Source organism: Ostrinia furnacalis, unplaced genomic scaffold (assembly GCF_004193835.3).
Source record: "Ostrinia furnacalis isolate ACB-3 unplaced genomic scaffold, ASM419383v2 OfSCF6117, whole genome shotgun sequence".
Taxonomy (NCBI): Eukaryota; Metazoa; Arthropoda; class Insecta; order Lepidoptera; family Crambidae; genus Ostrinia; species Ostrinia furnacalis.
The window spans coordinates 174667-185754 of record NW_021136356.1 but is presented as its reverse complement, the minus strand read 5'-3'; the positions used below and the strand labels follow the sequence as shown (position 1 = coordinate 185754).

General features: G+C 35.8%; 1 protein-coding gene across 1 annotated transcript; it reads left to right on the top strand.

Moving 5' to 3' along the window:
• The first annotated feature begins 1489 nt into the window (after positions 1-1489).
• On the top strand, positions 1490-9113 carry LOC114362014 (homeotic protein distal-less-like). Its single transcript, XM_028317256.1, has 8 exons — positions 1490-1513; positions 2352-2481; positions 3300-3490; positions 4348-4431; positions 4980-5057; positions 6416-6549; positions 7227-7301; positions 7796-9113. The coding sequence occupies exons 1-7, from the start codon at positions 1490-1492 to the stop codon at positions 7282-7284; spliced, it is 699 nt and encodes a 232-aa protein (XP_028173057.1). The 3' UTR covers positions 7285-7301; positions 7796-9113.
• Positions 9114-11088: the final 1975 nt, after the last annotated feature.

Below are 11088 nucleotides of genomic sequence, written 5' to 3'. Positions count from 1 at the left end.
AAATGTAAATGAAAATAATTTTTCGTTACTTTCTAATAATGAAATGTTTATCTAAACACTATACTTAGTACAAGCTCTGCATAGTATAAGGCATTAAAATAGAATATAAAAAGATCAGCTTTTTCTCTGGCTAGATCAACTGTAGCTTGCGTATCATAAATTTTCCTCTATAACATTCATGCCACTCATATTTAAAGGTTTAAGTTCTCTTTCCTCTTTGGCAAGTCTACAAGTTTAGAACATCCTAAGATTGAGACATTACAATTTCTAACCGTGACATCTTATACATAGCTCAAAAGTCGATTAAAATCCAAGCGCAGTTTCATCCTTCGATTGGTTTAATTTTAATACTATGGCAAATCATAGATTTCTCTCTCAAAATACTTGAGCACCATTTCAAGATACGCCCCTAAAATGTATCTTTTTCTACTAGCAAAAACTATAATATTACTTACAAAACCAACATTTATTGCTACTTTATCGATATTTTCATTCTCATTTTGTCTTGTAAGGTCTTCTGCATATCAAATGACACCAAAAACACAATCAAGCATGTCACCCTCGCTTATTACACCGACAGTATTTTTAATCTTCGTTATTATACACGTAACTTGTCAATATCAGCATAAAGTTTTTTATATCTTTATTAACACAACTTTAGGCTACGCCCTGTATATTAAACAGTTCTTGGTAGTGATCAATTTGCTTACAGGGAATGGTATTATTGAATAATTAAGTCACTGTTGTTATTATATACGGATAATTACTTGTTTATATGATAAATTATACAATGCCATTATGATAGGAGAGCAAGACGTTGTTGTATATTGGTTTAGAAAAGTAATTTCTTGATTTAATTGGATATTGTACCAGATTAACAAGTTTATGAGTGTAATAACGGAAGATTGTATTGTCTTTTCGCTATTTACGCATTTTTTTTACAAATAATCAAAATAAAGAATAACGTTCTGGTAGGCTCATTTCTTCTTATTATTGATTAATGTCATTGCACAATTTTATATAAGAAACTTGATTGCTAGAATTACTAATTGCTAAAATACGTCTTTTAAAATACAATAGATATTACGAAAAATACCTTCATAGAAGTTTTTATAAACAAAAAATATCTGATGTTTTTCTTGCGTCAAATATACTTAATTTTAAAAAAAGAACATCCTTTTGTTGTTATCATCCATCTAAAAAACCTAATTAAGTATATCGATATTTTCATCGACTTTTCCCATCCCTCCCGTAACGGCGAGTAACGGCACGTCACCCCCGCTAGTCCCGCCTTTCCGCACGCGACCCTTATATATAAATATATATATATATTAAGCATATATTGTCCGTTTGTGCGTACCGCATTGATTCGCTTCGATTTCTCGATTGACTTAGTCGATTTGAATATTCTAATCGATGAATAATGAATGATGTTTTTTTATCGATAGTTGTAAGAAATCTGCTTTATGTAAAATAGTTATTGAGAAAAATGGAGACGTTTTTCAATGGGAAGGCGAGCACATTTTTTATGATGGAGTAATTATAATAATTAACATTCAAATAAAATTTGATACGGCAATTATTATAGTGACTGTGTGATTGTAAATTAAAATTAACTTTGCCTTTGATGAAAACGCATATAAATTATATCACAAGTTTTAATTTCTGAAACTCAATTTCAAACTCATTAAATTCGAGTGGCTACCTATCCTATGGTTTCCAATGGACCTCTCAAACTTTTGCAATAATACATTTTTACACATATCGAAAGAGTGTTTTTACAAAAATTGTACAGGTGTATATTTTTTCTTTGAAAAAAACCTTTAATCTACAATGGTGACAACGCAAAAAATAATAACTATATTATTCTATGAAAAACTTGCTTTTAATTGGACCAAAATGGTAGCTATTTTTTCTGTCACTATTCACATACTAGGTTTGTCATGAAACCTAACCTAGATTTTGTAAGGTCTCATTAAGTTAGCTTCTGAAACGAACCTAACCGAGTTGGTTTCAGGAACCTAACCTCGCTTAATTATTATTACTGACGGGATTGCTACCATGCACCTACCTTAATGTTGAGTTTCCGATATTTCGGCACTGTTGCAAGCGCCATGGTCACGAAGTAACTCAAAATTATGGTACATGGTAGCAATCCGTCATAATATTTATGATAGTGACCATGAAAGTTTAAAACTAACCTCGCTTTTTCAGGAATTATGCCTAATTATTCTTTCTGAAATCCTTGGGGGAGGCCTTTGTCCAGCAGTGGACGTCTTTCGGCTGAAACGAACGAACGAATTGTATTTGTAGGCGGTGAATGTGTTGCTAACCATTCTCTTTGTCTGCAGGTCAAGATCTGGTTCCAGAACCGGCGCAGCAAATACAAGAAGATGATGAAGGCCGCCCAAGTGGGCGCGCCGCCGCCCAGCCTCGGCCTTCCGCCCGGGAGCCCGCCCAGCAATAACCAGCTTTTACACGGTGAGTCCCATCATCATCATCATCGACATCATCAGTAGGCCTAGGACGCGCGCCGCGATAAGCTTTTATTGCGCAATTTTATCGATTTACGCGATAAGCGTTTGTTGGCTAAAATCATCGATAAGTTTTTATCACGACGTGCATTCTAGCCCAGCAGGTCAAAAACTCCTCGCAAACTATCGACTTTTAGTCGGACAGCAGTTTAATCCATATCTAATTTTTATGTGGAATCGGACGACACTAAATCGGTGTAATGTGCGCAGTTTCTACAAATGTTCATACTGATTAACAGCCCGACCAAACTATAGGCCGATAAAAATCTGTAGTCCTCAAGGTGTCTTAGTAAGGAGCACGACCTTCTCTAATTTATCAAAGGCAAATGGAGGATTTATTCTACACTCCCCATGCTGGCTAGATGTTTGTGACTGTCACGTAAAAAACACTAAGGATTTTCATAAATCAAGAGCATTTCTAAATTGTGATTAGTTCGACATAAAGACACATTACACCTCGAAAATAGATTTCACCTTTTGGCACGGGCCTTTTCAAGGCGAGAGTGAATAGACACTTATAGGGGCAGATATTATGTACCATCCTAGACTGCATCTCACTTAGCATCAGATGAGATTGCGGTAAAATACCTGCCTTGTCTTGCTTAAAAAAAAACTTCGATATCAAATTGGTAATTTGATATTGAATTGGTATTAAGTAGAGACATCCATAATTTCTCAAAACAATTGAATCTTGAATAAAGACTGCCTAACAACCCTTATTCAACTAATTCATCTCCCTAATAACAAACCACATTCTACCCCCAGGTGGCGGCGGCAGCTCCAGCGGTTCCCAACACTCCCCCTCGGCGTACCAGTCGGGGGGTCCCACGCAAGCCCACTCGCCCACGCCCAGCTCTACCCCCGTCTCGGAGTTGTCCCCTGGGCTGTCCCCCACAGGGACGCCGTGGGACGTCAAGCAACCCCCGCAGCCAGCTTGGGACGTAAAGGTCGGATATGTAAGAAAAATATGAGATTAAAAATTTTGCTCACACATTTTTTTAGATCATGGCATCATAAGACTTTCATTTTAGCCAATGTCGAGTAAAATTAACAATGATTACAAATTAATTATTACCAAAATGTCGCATTTTCAAACTTTCGACATTATTGCTAATCTACATACCGCACGCCTAGTTGAAGGATAGCACAACTCAAAATAATTAAAAACCAAGTTATTGCGATTATCATAATCTGCATCAAAATTAGCGTGAACTACTTGCTATTCCTATAAATAGAAGCATTTTGAGTTGCACTTCTTTTTGTCTAGTATGCGTACGACGTCACATCATAGTAATCATCTTTTATTGCTTTGTCTTGAAAAATACATTATCGAAATGATACCCACATCAACCCCATAGTTAAGACATTGAGGCTACATAGTGATTCTATGTATTTATCTTTTTCTGTATACAAATAATAATCGCTCTTCAGATGAAATTATAATACACGCACGCATTGTAATTTAAATTTCTATTTTCTTGGTAATATTTTCTTTTAATTAACAATGTGTTAAAAAAAGATAAAGGTATATTTAATAATATTTATATTGTTAAGTGGCGTAAACAAGGCGTACAATTACTAACCTACACGCTGTAGTAAAGAAAGTCTGCCATAATTCCTAAAACATAAAGTTCAGTACTTTCTTTTCTAAAAAATATGTATGTTTGCATACGCCCCGCTTACGCCCCAAAGCAATATGATACTTTTACTACCTACTGATGTTTCACATCTCTTTTCTGATCTACAATGTTATATAATTAGCATATTATTAAGTTTTTCCAAGCGTTATAACTAACAAAAGACATTGTTACAGCCGACGGCAGGCCGGTCGCCGGACGGCACGTCTTGTGACGTCAAACCGCCGCACCAGCAGTCGTGGGACCCGCGGGTCGGTTACGTAAGTGTCTCATCATTTTACACTATTCACCTTAAGCTTCTAAAATTCTACTAGTCTTAAGCCAATTTGTTTTCTTAAATTACCCATTGCTACGTGCACTGGCTGTAAGCCCCACGTACGCCCCGCACGTACTAATTAAGTGTGAAAATTACTTAAGACATTTTGTTTTACTTATATTCCCATTGCGCATTGCTACGTGCACTGGCAGTAAGCCCCACGTACGCCCCGCACGTACGAATTAAGTGTGTTATTATCTTTATTTTATAATATTCTTCTGGTACTGTGTGAATAGACATTAAACATGTTATCATGGGTTTTGATAAAATTTGCATCTAGTATATTGATGATATACTATTAGCTTTAGGTTTACGATAATGTTCCGGAAAAAATGATTTTCTTTAATTATTTGCACAAAGTAGAACCTATATTACATAGCTGTTTAAGCAAAAATATATCCGTTAGAAAATAGACAGCTTAGTTATAAAACGTAGATTATGTAGTTATTATTAAGTAAGACCAGAATCTGAGGAAAGCCCCTTTCTCGTTAGGAAGGTATGTACCGATCGGAGGATGCTGAGTCGGAAGAGGGCTTCGCCAGGGGGCGCCCTATGCCTTGGATGTTGAAGGTAAATGCTAAAAAAGAGAGAAAACATTGAAATACATCAGTTAGTTAGCTGACATTTTGAGGAAAGTTTAGAAGCTATTTTTATTGTTAAAAGCACAAAATTTAGAAAACCATGCAAAACCATGGACAAAATGGAAAAAAAAAATTGTGTGTTACCTCATAAAAAGTACAAAAATGGGGAAGATAGTGCCACAGTGAAATAAGTCATAAATTATTTTATGAGCAAGTAAAAGGCAATTTGCTAAAATCTCACTCTGGTACTACCGCCCACTTTCCGACAACACAAAACATAGGTTAATTGAAAAACAAATCAAGTACTTTTGTTTCTTTTTACCTTTCAATAATTTAATTTGTGACTCTTTTAATACATCGTATATTTCAACCAATAAAAATAATTATAATTAACTGATACAAAAATCTCAAAATTTTGGTGCCCAATCAGACATAATATTTTTTTAGTCAAATATTTCATTATTCTTCTTTGTTTAAGCTTAGTAAACGTTTACTTTACCTACTAATGTACACATAGTATTCGAATATTTACAACATGCGTGTATACTCGTATCTCCAACTATTATTTAAGTAATAGTGGCTTTTAACTTTATTACGCGCGTGACTGCTCGGCCACACCTATGATTTTAGTTTGATTAGTACGTATAATTGTTTATTGTTTTTTAAATAATCACATTGTTTACAGGCTGTAAAGCTGTGTAATGATCATATGAAACAGTTGCTGATTTCATTAAGTTTATGTTAATAATAAAAGAAGTGTTATTTCGCGTATCAGATTTATATTTCAATTATTAAGTTGGGTTGCTAGTTATTTTGTGTGAAAAACTTATTTTAGGTTCTCTAGCTATGGATTAATCGCCAGTCGGTTATGTTCTCTCAATCAGGATGCGTAATGCAAAGATCTCGTCTCCAGTAAATATTAAAACTTGACAAAATCAATCAATCAAAACCAGGAGCAATACATTTTTCAAGTTTTAAAAATTGTTTGAAATAGTTTTAGCGTCTTAAATGCAATATTGATAATCATCTGGCTGGAGACGTGCAGGTCAAATCTTTGCCAGAAACGAATGTTTCTGGTAAATTAGAGATTGAGAGAAATTGAGCCGCCGGGTTCAGACGGGTGTAATGTAACACGAATTCTACGTGTGGAGGCACTACGAGCATTACAATAATGTAAAGTGCTGCCCATACTATTTCAATTACATTACACGGTAGATTACATTACGCGTTACACTCGTCTGGATCCGGCTTTGGAGATTAAATGACCTGAATGATTCTCCATATTAAACCAAATTACCTGTCGATGATCAGCTTTTCTCCTTACTGAATCCTAATTTCCTCCACCAGGGCGCGCCACCCGGCCCGTGGGACATGAAAGGCGCGCACGCGCACGCCCTCCACCACCAGGCGGCGCCACAGCCGCACCCGCCGTACGTGCCGCAGTACTCCTGGTACCAGGCCGACAACCCCGGCTTGCTAACGTGAGTAAGGGCTTTGGTGTGTTTGTTATTGAATAGTTTTAACGCACTAGCCTTACGCTCAGGCCAGTATAGAGAGTGTAGGTCAAATCCATGTCATGCAGTGCCTCCACCATGGCTTGATAAGGTAAGTAAGGGCATTGGTGTTCTTGTTCTCGTGTAAGCTCTTATAGTCAGGCGGTGCTGCAACTGCCGTATGTGCCGCAGTACTTCTGGCCAGACCACCTCGGCTCGGCTCTGGTGTTTTCGTTGTTAAATAGTTTTAACGCGCTAGCCTTACGGTCAGGCCTCCCCAATCCACCTGGCCAGCATGGAGAGTGTCGACTAAAACCTTCATTAACCTCTGGTAAATTGGGGACAGTCTTATTCTTGCAGTATATAAATGACATAGCAGGTTTAATAGTCAGGTGATGAAGCAAAGTATACCAGGTAACGCACCTTGCCTTTTATGTTAGGTACCTACCATCCGTCAGATTACTGCTGGACAGAGCACCAAGAGCATACTTTTACACTAAGCACTATCTTGCAGAATCTACACAATTGCAACGAATTAGTCGTGAACATCAGCTTTAAGGTAACTAAGAAGAAGTATGAACGATAATGTGAGAGTTAATAGCCATCGCCTCAGCTTTCGTGAAATAAAAGATTAGCAGGTAAGTTTTGTCTTGTTGCGGTTGCAGGCTGCGGTCTTCCTGCGGTCAAATGTCCTGGCCCATCCAGCATTCAGAGAGGAGGTGAAACACGGAGAAATTTAGGTCAGTTTATATATATTTAACTTACTAAAATTATTGTATTTTATACTGCGAGCACTGATACAATTTAGACTTTAGTCAAGAATTTACTAGCCTAACTAAGTCAGTAGGTACTTGAGGTATGAAGCGGCACGGCAGGGTATTTTTGAGCTGTCAAACGTCAGCGAGACTTCAAATCTGCTTCAGATTTATATGCCCTGTCACGTCATAATATGTCAATGTCACCCCTCCCGTGCCGCTTCAATACTCAAAACGACCTATAGTCACATTATAATGCTTTTTTAACCTATTTTTTAAACGTAACAACAGTAAACAGTATACTTACGTTTGTTTAAATGAAGCCCAGAAGTAGGACGGTTCACATTCCCAAAAAAAAAAAATTAGTTGTGTCGAATGAATGTGTGTTGTGACGAATAAAATAATGTTTTTTTTTAATATAAATTAGGCGTCTATTCTACATTAACACATAATTTATTTATTTTTCTCTTTGTTAACAGGGTCTGGCCAGCAGTTTAACAGCCATGGAAGAAGAAAAAAACTAACACTAATTTCGAATTATATGTAAATGTCACTTTAAAATACGAATCACAAAATGGCGGCCAAAACAAAATGGCGTTGCCCCCGTTTTGCGTAATATCGGCACAACCAACATTAATTTTAAGAAATTATTTAATAGAAATATGAAATGAAGCATTGTAAATTTTTTATAATTAAATATAGTTTAGGTAGTATTAAAAAACGGTATATGTAAATGTTATGTATTGGGAGGTGGAAGGAAGGACAGAGCGACTGTTTGACACCTATCAACAACCAATCCTGTGAGTACATTTCTAAAAATCTTTTGATTAGATTTGTTTTGTTTTATCGCAATTTTAATTTGTATGGTATATTTTTATTTTGTAAAAATTTGGTGTTATAAAAACGGCGGTCAGTTTTTTAGGTTACACATAACATAACAAGGCTTATAATTTATTATTACAACTTGAATGCAATTAATTGTTATTAATTCAATGGTTGTTCATAGCCTTTGCATCATAAATTACACTGTCTTAAAAAAGTGTCAAAACTTAAAAAATCACAAATTGAAGTTAGGACTTTAAAAAAGTTTAAATACCACCATATTATTTGATTTCATCAAGTTGTTCATAACTAATTTGTAAAATTTAAAAGCTTTACAAAATCATGTCATATAATAAATTTGTGAAGCCTTTTCAAAACTAGCAAAATTAAGTTTCTTATTCTTTGAAAATTAAATAAATTAAGCTTTAACTAAATTTTTTATTTATTTAGAATAATTTCATTAAAAATATATCAAAACGGGAAATCAAACCAGTCTGTTGTGATAAATAATTTAAGTTTTTAGAACAATAATAACTATTGTTTAAACTAAAAAATATTGTATTTATTTTTATTTTTGTGCAAAAATTGTGTTCTGAATGCAAAACTAGCTATATTTTTATCCTAATGCAATCTGTTTATTACTTGTAAATATACTAAAAATCTATCCATAATAGTATTTTTTAAATAAATAAAAAATGTCTGGAACTGAAAAACGCATTGGTAACAGTTGATTTTTTAATTGTTCTTATGTATATTTTGTTTAAAAAAAACATACCTACACAAAAATGTTTTTAAATTGATTTTTTAATTTATTTTATGGATAGACTAAAGTATATAGAATTTAATTTCTAGAATGGGACTTTACGGGATGAATTACATTTGTAAATATTTTTGTAATATATAGGAAAATGAAGTATACATATAGATATAGGTAGATAGCATAATTACTTTACTACAATGTATTATAAGGAAAGCGGAAATAAGAAAAAAAATGAATTAATTTCTTTTGTCAAAATAAAAAGAGAAAAAAGATACTCTGTGTTTTCATTTCCTAACATCACAATTTAAAAATACAACTTCACTTCATCATCTTCTTTTTAAAAACTCAAAAATAAGTAGTTATTTTTGAGACTACGTTGACTTCAATTCTAATAAAAAGGAAAAGTTATTATGGCTTTCTAAAGCACGAGTCCATACTTAGAACAAATCACAACATAGTTTTTCAAAAATCAACAAATTAATTTGCTTATAAAAAAATGAAAATTTTGCAGTTACTCTTTTATTGTTTAATACTCACGAAACCAAACTTTTACCTTATTATAGAGTCAAGTGATTATAATCACAATCAAAGTAAGAAAGCAATCTTCTTTATCAGCTATCGAGCCCTAACCTAATTAACTTTAAGAGACACTTACCTCGTAATTCCAAAAACAATCACTCAAAAACTCAACCGTACGATTCCCATTAATTGGAGCCCAATCAGCATTATTCTGTTAACCCGCGAAAAACCAGCTTTATGTAATTAAAACGGCGATCACTGGCCAATTATATCCCTTATTGAATCGTACCAGATGGCAGCGGACGGTTTTTGCGGCGGTAAACACAAAGGGATTTTTGCTGTTAACCCCTCAGTCGCGGGACGGATGGGATGTTAGAGGAGCAGATTTTGACACCTTGATACTTGAATTCGATTCATTTGTTTTCAGTAAGTTCATAAAGAGAGCACCTACTTTTCATATTCCAATTTATCTGTCAAAACAAAATAGAACAGCAAAATTGATTTCGCAATTTTGTTTTTAATAAATCATTTATTGATCTGAAATCACAATTATTAATAAATCCTAAAGTTTTTATGGCATTCAATGATAAAAACAAGGAATTTTTTTCTTGTATTTATTTTACAAAAAGTTTTCTAACAAAGAAGACCATCTAAGAATTAATATAATTATGTCTAAAAGTACTCGTACTTTTAGGCTCGGGTCATCTAGTAACATACGCCCATATTCACAAACAATGCTTGCTTAAGTGAAGCTGCAAATCGAAGGCACAGCGTTGAATTGGGCTCTGTGATTGGTTCTGTGCGTCCACGCGCATTGTGAGACCTCATAGTAATATTTCTGAATACAGGCGTAAAATTAGCATGGTATCGTTCGTTCGTTTCAGCCGAAAGACGTCCACTGCTGGACAAAGGCCTCCCCCAAGGATTTCCACAAAGACCGGTCCTGCGCCGCTTGCATCCAGGTACTTCCCGCGACCTTCACCAGATCGTCGGTCCACCTAGTGGGAGGCCTGCCCACGCTACGTCTTCCAGCTCGCGGTCGCCACTCAAGAACTTTCCTGCCCCAGCAGCCATCAGCTCTTCGAGCTATGTGCCCCGCCCACTGCCACTTGATTTTAGCAATTCTGCGGGCTATGTCAGTCACTTTGGTTCTCCTACGGATCTCCTCATTTCTGATTCGATCACGCAGGGAAACGCCGAGCATAGCACGCTCCATCGCTCTTTGGGTGACCTTGAGCCTTCTTATGAGGCCCATAGTAAGCGACCACGTCTCAGAGCCATACACCATCACTGGCAACACACACTGGTCAAATACTTTTGACTTGAGACACTGCGGTATTTCGGACGTGAGAATTTCGCGAAGCTTCCCGAACGCTGCCCAGCCGAGTTGGATTCGACGATTAACCTCTTTCTCGAATGCATGAATGGTCTTACTTAGGTTGCACGAATAGCATGGTATACTTGCAGCTATTTGCAGGAAAACTTTGAAATATCGCTACAAGTTTGTTCTAATAACGGCGCCTGCGCAGAATGACCGGAGTAAGGCTGACAGCTTTGCGCATCAGCAATCATCGGTCAAGGTGGAACGGTTCTGTTTTAATGGGTTCCGTCTTTGAAACTTAGCTGTTTGACGGTTAATTGGAGTTCTGGGATAAGGTCTTAGGTTTGATT

Bases quoted from the DNA above. Each gene is read 5' to 3' on its own strand.
- LOC114362014 (XM_028317256.1), top strand. From the start codon at position 1,490: ATGGAGACGTTTTTCAATGGGAAG. The intron at 2,482-3,299 runs GTGAGTCCCATC...TTCTACCCCCAG, and splicing joins CAATAACCAGCTTTTACACG to GTGGCGGCGGCAGCTCCAGC. The intron at 4,432-4,979 runs GTAAGTGTCTCA...CTTTCTCGTTAG, and splicing joins GGGACCCGCGGGTCGGTTAC to GAAGGTATGTACCGATCGGA.